The 11,626-nt window shown below is 37.8% G+C and overlaps 1 protein-coding gene across 4 annotated transcripts; it reads right to left on the bottom strand.

Moving 5' to 3' along the window:
• Nucleotides 1–452: 452 nt before the first annotated feature.
• Nucleotides 453–10,332, bottom strand: LOC112940708 (uncharacterized). Of its 4 annotated transcripts, XM_069297184.1 has the most exons (5): nt 10,252–10,327; nt 8,421–8,488; nt 6,286–7,879; nt 1,669–1,744; nt 453–712 (listed from the first exon to the last, which is right to left on the bottom strand). In XM_069297184.1, the coding sequence occupies exons 3-4, from the start codon at nt 7,583–7,585 to the stop codon at nt 1,698–1,700; spliced, it is 1,347 nt and encodes a 448-aa protein (XP_069153285.1). In that variant the 5' UTR covers nt 7,586–7,879; nt 8,421–8,488; nt 10,252–10,327; the 3' UTR covers nt 453–712; nt 1,669–1,697. The 4 variants fall into 4 exon arrangements, with proteins under 4 accessions (XP_069153285.1, XP_069153287.1, XP_069153283.1 ...); XM_069297186.1 differs by lacking the exon at nt 1,669–1,744; XM_069297182.1 differs by lacking the exons at nt 453–712; nt 1,669–1,744 and adding an exon at nt 9,417–9,492 and having other exon boundaries at nt 5,781–7,879; nt 10,252–10,330.
• Nucleotides 10,333–11,626: the final 1,294 nt, after the last annotated feature.

Genomic DNA, 11,626 nt, shown 5'->3' on the forward strand with positions numbered 1-11,626 from the left:
AAATAAAAGTCCACATTTTATTGAAAACATAACAAAGACGATTCGATTCGGTTAGGTTTGGTCGTTTTTTCATTTCTTTTGACACGCGTACATAAAACTATTTGCCTCCCTTTATCCCAATACTTTTTTTTTCCACATGTTATTTGATACCCATGTTAGAGCTCGACTATTGGGAGTTTGTGTCGCATAGGGTCCATTAAGGAGAAACCGCTTCCTATAAAAGATTTTGCATATGACTCGAACATGAGACCTCTAATTAAAGGAGTAACAACCTCATCCGCTGCACCACATTCCAATTAAGTGTCTGTCACGACCCAAATTTTGCAAGTCGTGATGGCACCTATGTTCCCAACCAATAGGTAAATCAACCCAGCATATTAACCCAACTAAACCAACAAATGAGTAAAAAGACTAACACTTAGCAAGAATCTCCAACATTGAGTCCCTTATAAGTACGAAATGCGGAAGCTAAAATATGTCACCCCAAGAATTGGTTTCTTAAGTACAAGAGCTTCTAGAATACGATGCAAGTATGAAACTAAAATGACAAATCTAACTTAACGGATATCCTGTCTGAACACTGTATAACAGAATACATAAAATATAGAGGGAGGTGTGGGCCACGGAACAGCCAAGCAGCTCACCACAACTCCAAGAACTTCAAGCCGGACTCAATTTGCTCCACGAGATGTGCTCCTACTCGAAATCGAATCTGCACCACAAAGAGTGCATCAAGCGTAGTATGAGTACGAAACCACGTGTACCCAGTATGCTCATTGACCGACAACGAAGAAGTAGTGACGGGAGTTTATACAACAAAATAAATTCTTAAATTATATAAGTATATATATATATATATATATATATATATATATATATATATATATATATAATTACACTCACTATTTAAGTTTCATCAATAAAGGTAATCAAACATCAAGTATTTTTCAAACACCCAAACAAACACATAATCATCAAAATAAATGATGTGATGAAATGTAATGCAATATAACACCATGTAATGAATTGTCTAAGAATATCCAGTACACACTCAACCGTATATACATGATACTCCTCGGAAATACATCGAGAGATCATGACCCATGGGGGACTCGCGAGGTCCATATACCGACACGGACGATCTCCACGTGTCTGTGCGGACAATCTCAACGCACTATCATAATATCAAACAATTTCCACACGGACCGTTTCCACGTGCCCAAATTACAATCTTAACATCTCACCATCCCCAGCACGGCTGATCTCCACGTGCCCAACTTATACTCAATCTCATGTCAATGCATGTATACAATATCATTTCAATATAAGGGGATAATGATGCATCTCACTCAACCAATATCAACATAATACATAACCACCTCAATTATCACAACTATACGGGTGTAATAAAGAAAACACAATCACACAAAAATTTCAAGTCAATAATATATCAGCTAATGCCCATATGCTTTGGCATTCTCAAATTACAATCCACGTTCTATAGTAGTAATTTTCCTTTTTATAACATCGGTACTCGTATCAATGCCCGTCACACCATTGATACGAGACCCCATTTTTTTGCCCTTACCCCTTTGTCTATTTTCATTTTGTTTTTAAATCTTTAATTAGGAAAACGTCCTTCAACAAGTCTAAAAAGTCTTAACATACCTCAAGTGCCGAATTCCTGTCACGAATCTTTAAGATAGTTCCTTCCCTTTATGCAAAGTTTCGAAATGCTCACGATCTACCAATGATGCAAGGTTCGTAAATAAACGAGTTTGTAGACATTTAAATTTATTATAGGTACAACATAAACCTCAAAACTCACTCATATGTTCAATCAAGATCCTACTCTTGATATAATTACATGTCAAGGATCCAAATTGCTAACATTCAAGCCTAATGTTAAGCCTTAATTCCTCCAAGTATCTCAATTTCAACGCTAATCATATAATATACATCTAATAATTAATTACCTATTTTAATATAACAAAACTAAATTGATAATGTTATAATAACAAGAAAATAAGCAAAGGTAATAATCAATACGAAGAACTAACTTGCAGATACTAAATTCTCAGGCTTCCTATATACCTGCCTCAATATGACCTCCCAACTTATATTTTTTTTTCATTCTTTTTTTGGCCTAAAACCCCATTAACTACAGCCACTGCAATTCTAATATATAAACAATAAAAATTTCCAGCAACTAAGAAAAAGACAACAAACCTTTCTACTACTATTACTTTTCAATTTTTCTAGCATATGCTTTCCAAAGATTTGACACTTACTACTACCAACCTATTGCAATTGCCTTAATTATTAACAAATTTTTATTTATTTATCAATTTAATTATTAAAGTGTCCCCTCCCAAATTCAGAAAAAACGGCACTACTTCTGCCAACCAATCTTTCAAAACCTCATATCAAAATAATTAACACAACAATCATACATTCATTATTACCCAAGTAAAAGTCAAGAAAAATCTCAAATTGCTTCTTACCCGTAAATTTTCGTTCGACCCCTCACGTTTGCATTCACGCCGCACACAGATAGTTTCTTACCCTTACTCCTTTATTTTTTTCTAATATTAATTAAGTATTAAAAGTGGTTAAGCCCACTAACTTAATTTAATTATATGGGTCAAGTATAAAAGGTAATAAATGAATTATGAAATGACCCACTAACTATTAACTATATTAGTTATTCAATAAAATTTTTATCAACTAAATACTCATAGTCTTTGAATTATTTAAATGTACCCATTTAAATTTCCAAAAGGAGTCAAACTAGTCCTAGTTCTCAAAACGATCTAGCGGGTCGTTACATCACCTACCACTTAAACAAACGTTCGTCCTCGAACGGGAAAAGAAAAGAGCTAATCTGAACGCTCAAAAAGATGAGGATATTTACTCCTCATGTCTTACTCTGTCTCCCATGTAGCCTCCTCCACTGAGCGATGCTTCCATTGAACCTTTACTGAAGCAATCTCCTTGGACCTCAGCTTCCGAATTTGCCTATCCAAAATGATGATCGGCTCTTCCTCAAAAGTCAAATTTTGATCAAGTAACACTGAATCCCATTGAATCACATGGTCACCACCCTAATGATACTTCTTAAGCATTGAAATATGAAATACAGGATGAACACCTGACAAACCAGGTGGTAAAGCCAACTGATACACCACCTCACCAATACGCTCAACAATCTCAAAAGGACCAATATACCTTGGGCTCAACTTTCCCTTCTTTCCAAACCTCATCACCCCCTTCATGGGTGAAACCTTTAATAAAACCCTCTCTCCAACCATAAACTCTAAATCACGAATCTTTCGATCTGCATAACTCTTTTGCCTACTCTGAGCCATGAGAAGTTTATCTTGGATCAACTTGACCTTGTCCAATGACTCCCTCAACAAATCTGTACCCCATGGTCTAACCTCAAATGCATCAAACCAGCCAATTGGAGATCGACATCTCCTACCATACAAAGCCTCAAATGGTGCCATCTCAATGCTCGAGTGATAACTATTATTGTAAGCAAACTCCGCTAGAGGCAAGAACTGGTCCCATTGACCACCAAAGTCAATCACACATGCCCGCAACATATCCTCAAGAACCTGAATAGTCCGCTCAGATTGACCATCAGTCTGAGGGTGAAAGGCTGTACTAAGATCCACTCGCGTGCCCAACTCTTTCTGCATAGACCGCCAGAAATGAGATGTAAATTGGGTGCCATGATCTGAAATAATAGATATAGGAACCCCATGCAAATGAACTATCTCTTGAATATAGATCTTGGCTAACTTCTCTGAGTTATAGGTAGTCTGAACCGGTACAAAGTGTGCAGACTTAGTCAGTCGATCCACGATGACCCATATAGCATCAAACTTACCCAAAGTACGTGGCAACCCTACCACAAAGTCCATAGCAATGCGCTCCCACTTCCACTCAGGTATGGGCATCCTCTAAGTCATACCTCCATGCTTTTGGTGTTCATACTTCACTTGCTGACAATTCAAACATCGAGATACAAAATCTACTATGTCCCTCTTCATACGACACCACCAATAGTGTTGCTTCAAGTCACGATACATCTTAGTAGCCGCCGGATGAATAGAGTACCTCGAACTATGAGCCTCCTCCATGATCAATCTAGTCAAATCACCTGTACGAGGAACACATATACGACCCTTAATCCTCAAAACTCCCTCACTATAAAGAATTGCAACCTTGGCTTCTCCTTTTAAAACCTTATCCCTAATCTTACATAAATCACCATCATCAAACTGTTGAGCCCGAATCTTCTCCAACAAGGATGACCTAGCCTCCATATAAGCCAACACCTTACTAGATTCTGAAATATCAAGTCTCACAAAGCTATTGGCCAGGGATTGGACATCCCTAGATAAAGGACGCTCGCCAACCTGTAACATGGCTAGACTACCCATACTTACCGCCTTCCGACTCAAGGCATCTGCTACAACATTTGCTTTGCCTGGGTGATAAAGAATAGTCATATCGTAGTCCTTGAGCAACTCCAACCATCTCCTCTGCCTCAAATTTAGATCCCTCTGATTGAATATATACTGGATACTACGATGATCCGTGAACACCTCACAATGCACACCATAAAGATAATGCCTCCAAATCTTTAATGCAAACACAACAGCCGCCAACTCTAAATCATGAATAGGGTAGTTCTTCTCATGAACCTTTAACTGCCTCGAAGCATAAGCTATCACCCTTCCCTTCTGCATCAACACACAACCAAGACCAACTGCCTCGAAGCATCACAATATACGACAAAACCCTCTCCCTCCACGGGTAGGGTCAAAATCGGAGCAGTAGTCAATAAAGTCTTGAGCTTTTGGAAACTAGCCTCACATTCGTCAGACCACTGAAAAGTCACCTCCTTTTGTGTCAATCTAGTTAATGGAGATGCAATGGATGAGAAACCCTCAACAAATCATCGATAATAACCTGCAAGGCCCAAAAAACTCCGAATCTCAGTAACTGAAGTAGGTCTGACCCAAGCTCTAACCGCCTCAATCTTCTTAGGATCCACCATGATACCCTCCTTGGACACTACATGTCCCAAGAATGCTACCGAACTAAGCCAAAACTCACACTTTGAAAACTTTGCATAAAGCTTCTTCTCCTTTAGAATCCCAAGAACAATCCTCAAATGATGCTCATGCTCCTCCTTAGTACGTGAGTATATCAATATATCATCTATGAAGACAATAACAAAGGAATCTAAATACGGTCTGAACACTCCATTCATCAAGTCCATAAAAGCTGCTGGGGCATTAGTCAGTCCGAAAGACATCACCAAAAACTCGTAATGACCATAACGTGTTTGAAAAGCCGTCTTAGGGATATCCTCTGCCCTAACCTTCAGCTGATGATAGCCAGATCTCAAGTCAATTTTGGAGAAAACTGAAGCACCCTGCAACTGATCAAATAAATCATCAATACGAGGTATCAGATACTTATTTCTGATGGTTACCTTGTTCAACTGCTGATAGTCAATACACATACGCATAGATCCATCTTTCTTCTTCACAAATAACACTGGAGCACCCCAAGGAGATACACTTGGTCTAATAAAACCTTTGCTCAACAAATCCTGTAGCTGCTCCTTCAACTCTTTCAATTCAGCTGGTGCCATACGATAAGGAGGAATGGAAATAGGCCGAGTGCCTGGCTCCACATTAATACAATACTCAATATCTCGATCTGGTGGAAGACCTGGCAAATCGGTTGGAAATACTTCTGAAAATTCACTCACTACTGGAATAGACTCAAGCATAGGAGTCTCAATACTGGTATCTCGAATGTGGGCCAAGTACGCCAAACATCCTCTCTGTACCAACTAACAAGCCTTAAGGAATGATATCACACCCTTAGAAGGATGACTAAGAGTACCTCTCCATTCTACTATAGGAATTCCAGGCATAGCTAAAGTGATGGTCTTGGCATGACAATTTAAAATTGCGTGGTAAGAAGATAACCAATCCATACCAAGAATCACATCAAAATCTATCATTTCTAAGACCTTTAAATCTGCATGAGTGTCACACCCCATCAAAGTAACAGTACATAAACGATACACTTGATCTACAACTACAGAATCCCTGACAGGAGTAGAAACACGTATCGGCAAATCAAGAGACTCACACAATATATCCAGACTAGGAGCAAAATATGTGGACACATAAGAATAAGTAGAGCCTGGATCAAATAATACAGTAGCTGGTCGATGACAAACCGGAATAATACCTGTGATAACAGCATCTGAGGCTTCAGCCTCTGGCCTACCTGGAAAAGCATAACAGTCAGAACGACCTCCATCAGATTGTGAACCTCCACGACCACCACCTCGACCAGAAGGAGAACCACCTCTACCTGAATGAGAACCACCTCTACCATTCTGTGCACCACCCCTAGCTGAAGGTTGTGCAGCCCTGGAAGTCGGAACCTGAGAAACCTGATGTAAGCCACCACGTCTGGTCCTAGGGCAGTCCCTCATAGTGTCCCATATCACCACACTCAAAGCAACCCTATGAGACGCAGGCTGATGAGAGGAACCTGAATGACCAGAATGCCCTCCACGAACTACAGGTCTAGAAGATGAACCCTGCAAAGTATGTACCAAGCTCGAAGAGTTATGCCCAGCGTAACCAGCCTCAGACGCTGGTATAGCAGCATGAATGGGTCTGCTGGACTGAGGGTGATAACCTCTGCCCAAGTAACCCCAACTCCTAGGCGGAGCACCACCATAATCACCTGAATAACGAGTCCTCTTGCCCTCTCGCTGCTCAAATCCCTCACGTCGAATCATCTCCAACTCCTTAGAAGCATCTACCACTTTTTGGAATGGAACACCAGAAGCAGCAACCTGAGAAACTCCTAGACGGATCGGAATAATCAGCCCCTTAACAAACCTTCTCACTCTCTCAGCCTCTGTGGGAAGTATCATCGAAGCATGCCTAGACAAGGCATGAAATTTACCCTCATACTCTGCAACTGACATACCATTTTGCTGCAAACCCTCAAACTCGGCCCTCTTGCGCTCCCTCTTACTGCGTGGAACAAATTTGGATAGAAATACCTGAGTAAACTTAGTCCAGGATAGTGGATGGGATCCAGCTGGCCTACTACTAATATAATCCCTCCACCACTGCTTAGCAGAGCCAGTCATCTGAAACGCTGTATAGTCAACTCCATGAGACTCCACTAATCCAAGATTATGCAACCTCTCATGACAACTAACTATGAATTCATATGCATCCTCAGCTAAGTCACCAGTATAAGTAGGAGGATTTATTAGTCTGAACCTCCTAAACATCTTTTGCTCATCAATAGTCATAGAAGGCCTGTTCACCAAATGTGATGTCATATCTAGAAACTCCATACTATCCAAACGAGGAGCTACAGCGGCAGCTGGCTGAGTCCTGGGAGTCTGAGAATCTGGAGCAACTATCGGATCTGGAGTTTGACCTCCAACACGGGTCTGTGAGCCATCAGAAGTGACAGGCAAAGCTCCTGCCTGGGCCATCCCATCTAAGATTCCTAACATACGAGCCAAGGTATCTTGAAGCACTGGGGGGACAATAGTACTGGTTGGAGCCTGAGCTGGCCCATCCCCCTCGACACGATCTTGCACATCCCCGTGAATAACCTCTGCATCAGGAGGTACGGCCCTATCACGACCCTGGGTAGCTACTGGTACTTGAACATCCACATGTGCTGCAACAGGGCCCCTACCCCGACCTCGAGCTTGTCTCCTACCTCTACCTCAGACAGTGTTCCCAGAAGCAGGCGCAGGAATAGGATCCTGACCACCACTTGCCGATGTACGATTCCTCGTCATCTGAGAGAGAATGAAATATCAAGATTAGAATTTCTACAAGGTCAAGTGTGCACGATAATGAATAAAAGAAAAGATTATTTCCTAAATGTCCTATAGCCTCTCGAAGATAGGTATGGACGTATTCATACCGATCCGCAAGACACTACTAGACATTGCTCTTGTACTCTTGAGACCGATGAACCTAGGGCTTTGATACCAAATTTTTCACGACCCAAATTTTGCAAGTCGTGATGGCACCTATGTTCCCAACCAATAGGTAAGCCAACCCAACATATTAACCCAACTAAATCAACAAATGAGTAAAAACACTAACACTTAGCAAGAATCTCCAACATTGAGTCCCTTATAAGTACGAAATGCAAAATCTAAAATATATCACCCCAAGAATTTGTGTCTTAAGTTCAAGAGCTTCTAGAATACGATGCAAGTATGAAACTAAAATGACAAATCTAACTTAAGGGATATCCTGTCTGAACACTGAATAACAGAATACGTAAAAGATAGAGAGAGGTGTGGGCCACGGAACTGCCAAGCAGCTCACCACAACTCCAAAAACTTCAAGCCGGACTCACTTTGCTCCACGAGATGTGCTCCTACTCGGAATTGAATCTGCACCACAAAGAGTGCAACAAGCGTAGTATGAGTACGAAACCACGTGTACCCAGTATGTCTTATTGACCGACAATGAAGAAGTAGTGACGGGAGTTTAAACAACAAAATAAATTCTTAAATTATATAAGTGTGTGTATATATATATATATATTACACTCACTATTTAAGTTTCATCAATAAAGGTAATCAAACATCAAGTATTTTCCAAACACCCAAACAATCACATAATCATCAAAATAAATGATGTGATGAAATGCAATGCAATATAACACCATGTAATGAATTGTCTCAGAATATCCAGTACACACTCAACCGTATTTACATGATACTCCTTGGAAATACATCGAGAGATCATGACCCATGGGGGACTTGCGAGGTCCATATACCGACACGGACGATCTCCACGTGTCTGTGCGGACAATCTCAACGCACTATCATAATATCAAACAATTTCCGCACGGACGATTTCCACGTGCCCAAATTACAATCTTAACATCTCACCATCCCCAGCACGGATGATCTCCACGTGCCCAACTTATACTCAATCTCATGTCAATGCATGTATACAATATCATTTCAATATAAGGGGATAATGATGCATCTCACTCAATCAATATCAACATAATACATAACCACCTCAATTATCGCAACTATACGGGTGTAATAAAGAAAACACAATCATACAAAAATTTCAAGTCAATAATATATCAGCTAATGCCCATATGCTTTGGCATTCTCAAATTACAATCCACATTCTATAGTAGTAATTTTCCTTTTTATAACATCGGTACTCGTACCAATGCCCGTCACACCATTGATACGAGACCCCATTTTTTTGCCCTTACCCCTTTGTCTATTTTCATTTTGTTTTTAAATCTTTAATTAGGAAAACGTCCTTCAATAAGTCTAAAAAGTCTTAACATACCTCAAGTGCCAAATTCGTGTCATGAATCTTTAAGATAGTTCCTTCCCTTTATGCAAAGTTTCGAAACGCTCACGATCTACCAATGATGCAAGTTTCATAAATAAGCGAGTTTGTAGACATTTAAATTTATTATAGGTACAACATAAACCTCAAAACTCACTCATATGTTCAATCAAGATCCTACTCTTGATATAATTACATGTCAAGGATCCAAATTGCTAACGTTCAAGCCTAATGTTAAGCCTTAATTCCTCCAAGTAGCTCAATTTCAACGCTAATCATATAATATACATCTAATAATTAATTACCTATTTTAATATAACAAAACTAAATTGATAATGTTATAATAACAAGAAAATAAGCAAAGGTAATAATCAATACGAAGAACTAACTTGCAAATACTAAATTCTCAGGCTTCCTATATACCTGCCTCAATATGACCTCCCAACTTGTATTTTTTTTCATTCTTTTTTTGGCCTAAAACCCCATTAACTACAGCCACTGCAATTCTAATATATAAACAATAAAAATTTCCAGCAACTAAGAAAAAGACAACAATCCTTTCTACTACTATTACTTTTCAATTTTGCTAGCATATGCTTTCCAAAGATTTGACACTTACTACTACCAACCTATTGCAATTGCCTTAATTATTAACAAATTTTTATTTATTTATCAATTTATTTGATAAAGTGTCCCCTCCCAAATTCAGAAAAAATGGCACTACTTCTGCCAACCAATCTTTCAAAACCTTATAGCAAAATAATTAACACAACAATAATACATTCATTAATACCCAAGTAAAAGTCAAGAAAAATCTCAAATTGCTTCTTACCCGTAAATTTTCGTTCGACCCCTCACGTTTGCATTCACGCCGCACACAGATAGTTTCTTACCCTTACTCCTTTATTTTTTTCTAATATTAATTAAGTATTAAAAGTGGTTAAGCCCACTAACTTAATTTAATTATATGGGTCAAGTATAAAAGGTAATAAATGAATTATGAAATGACCCACTAACTATTAACTATATTAGTTATTCAATAAAATTTTTATCAACTAAATACTCTTAGTTTTCGAATTATTTAAAAGTACCCATTTAAATTTCCAAAAGGAGTCAAACTAGTCCTAGTTCTCAAAACGATCTAGCGTGTCATTACAAGGTCTTCTTTTATTTTTGTTTTTTCCTAAAAAAGTTATTTTTGTGGTAAATTTTTCAGAATGAAAAATCAATTCCAACATCCTACATGAAATCACAAAACTCAAAAAGGCATTATACATAAATGTGTTATTTAACATTTATGTTCTTCAATTTTGGGTGTCACAAGTAGACACATAAATGTATAAAGTTGAACAAATAGACGAATGAGCCTTATGTAACATAATCTATTTAGGACACCATATATTATACAAATTGTCTTGTTGAATGTTGTGATGTATAGTCGTATGAGTCCTAAAGGGTGTAGTCATATATTTTGCCTTTTAAATTTGTTATTTATAGTAACACAAGTAGTCAAATATTATTTTAGATTATAAGTTTGAAAAATTCTTTTTTAATTTAAAATGTTATGTCAAGTCAAATAATGTAACAATGAATAAATTTTTTATCACCTACTAGAGAATTTTGCCGCGCCTCGCGCGATTTTTAAAATAAATGCTAAAATATTACTTTTATCCAATAAACTATATAGTTCTCTACTTTAAACGTAATGTTGCCATTGTATTTTATTAATTATGAAGATCGTTTTGAGATGATGATTGAAATGAAACTTAACAAATTTAACATGTATAATCTATTAAATGAGGGATAGTAATTATTAATCAACTAGGTAATTTGTGCGCGCTTCGCGCAGTCATAAATAATAATTGAATTGAACTTGCAAATAACTTTTTCTAATATCCATACATTAAAAATAATGGTAAATAGGTTCTTTAAAAATATTAGCAATACTCCAATATAATTTTAATTATCTGTCGTTATAATATAACTCAAGTACATCTAATGAATGAATTAATCACTAAGTAATAAATCATTGGGTCTTTAATCAACATTAAAAGGAAAATAAAGAAGAAGATAAGTGTGTGTGTGTGTATATATAAATGCATGCCCTAATAAAAAGAAACATTTAAGTTGTACAGATTATACAATTATAGTATATGCCTTAGAAGAAAATTCTAAATATTAACATATGCAAAAAAGAAGTTACGCTT

This window comes from Solanum lycopersicum, chromosome 1 (assembly GCF_036512215.1).
Source record: "Solanum lycopersicum chromosome 1, SLM_r2.1".
NCBI lineage: Eukaryota > Viridiplantae > Streptophyta > Magnoliopsida > Solanales > Solanaceae > Solanum > Solanum lycopersicum.

What these genes read in the sequence shown, in the direction of transcription:
- LOC112940708 (XM_069297181.1), bottom strand. Translation starts at nt 7,585, where the DNA reads ATGTTAGGAATCTTAGATGGGATGGCCCAGGCAGGAGCTTTGCCTGTC.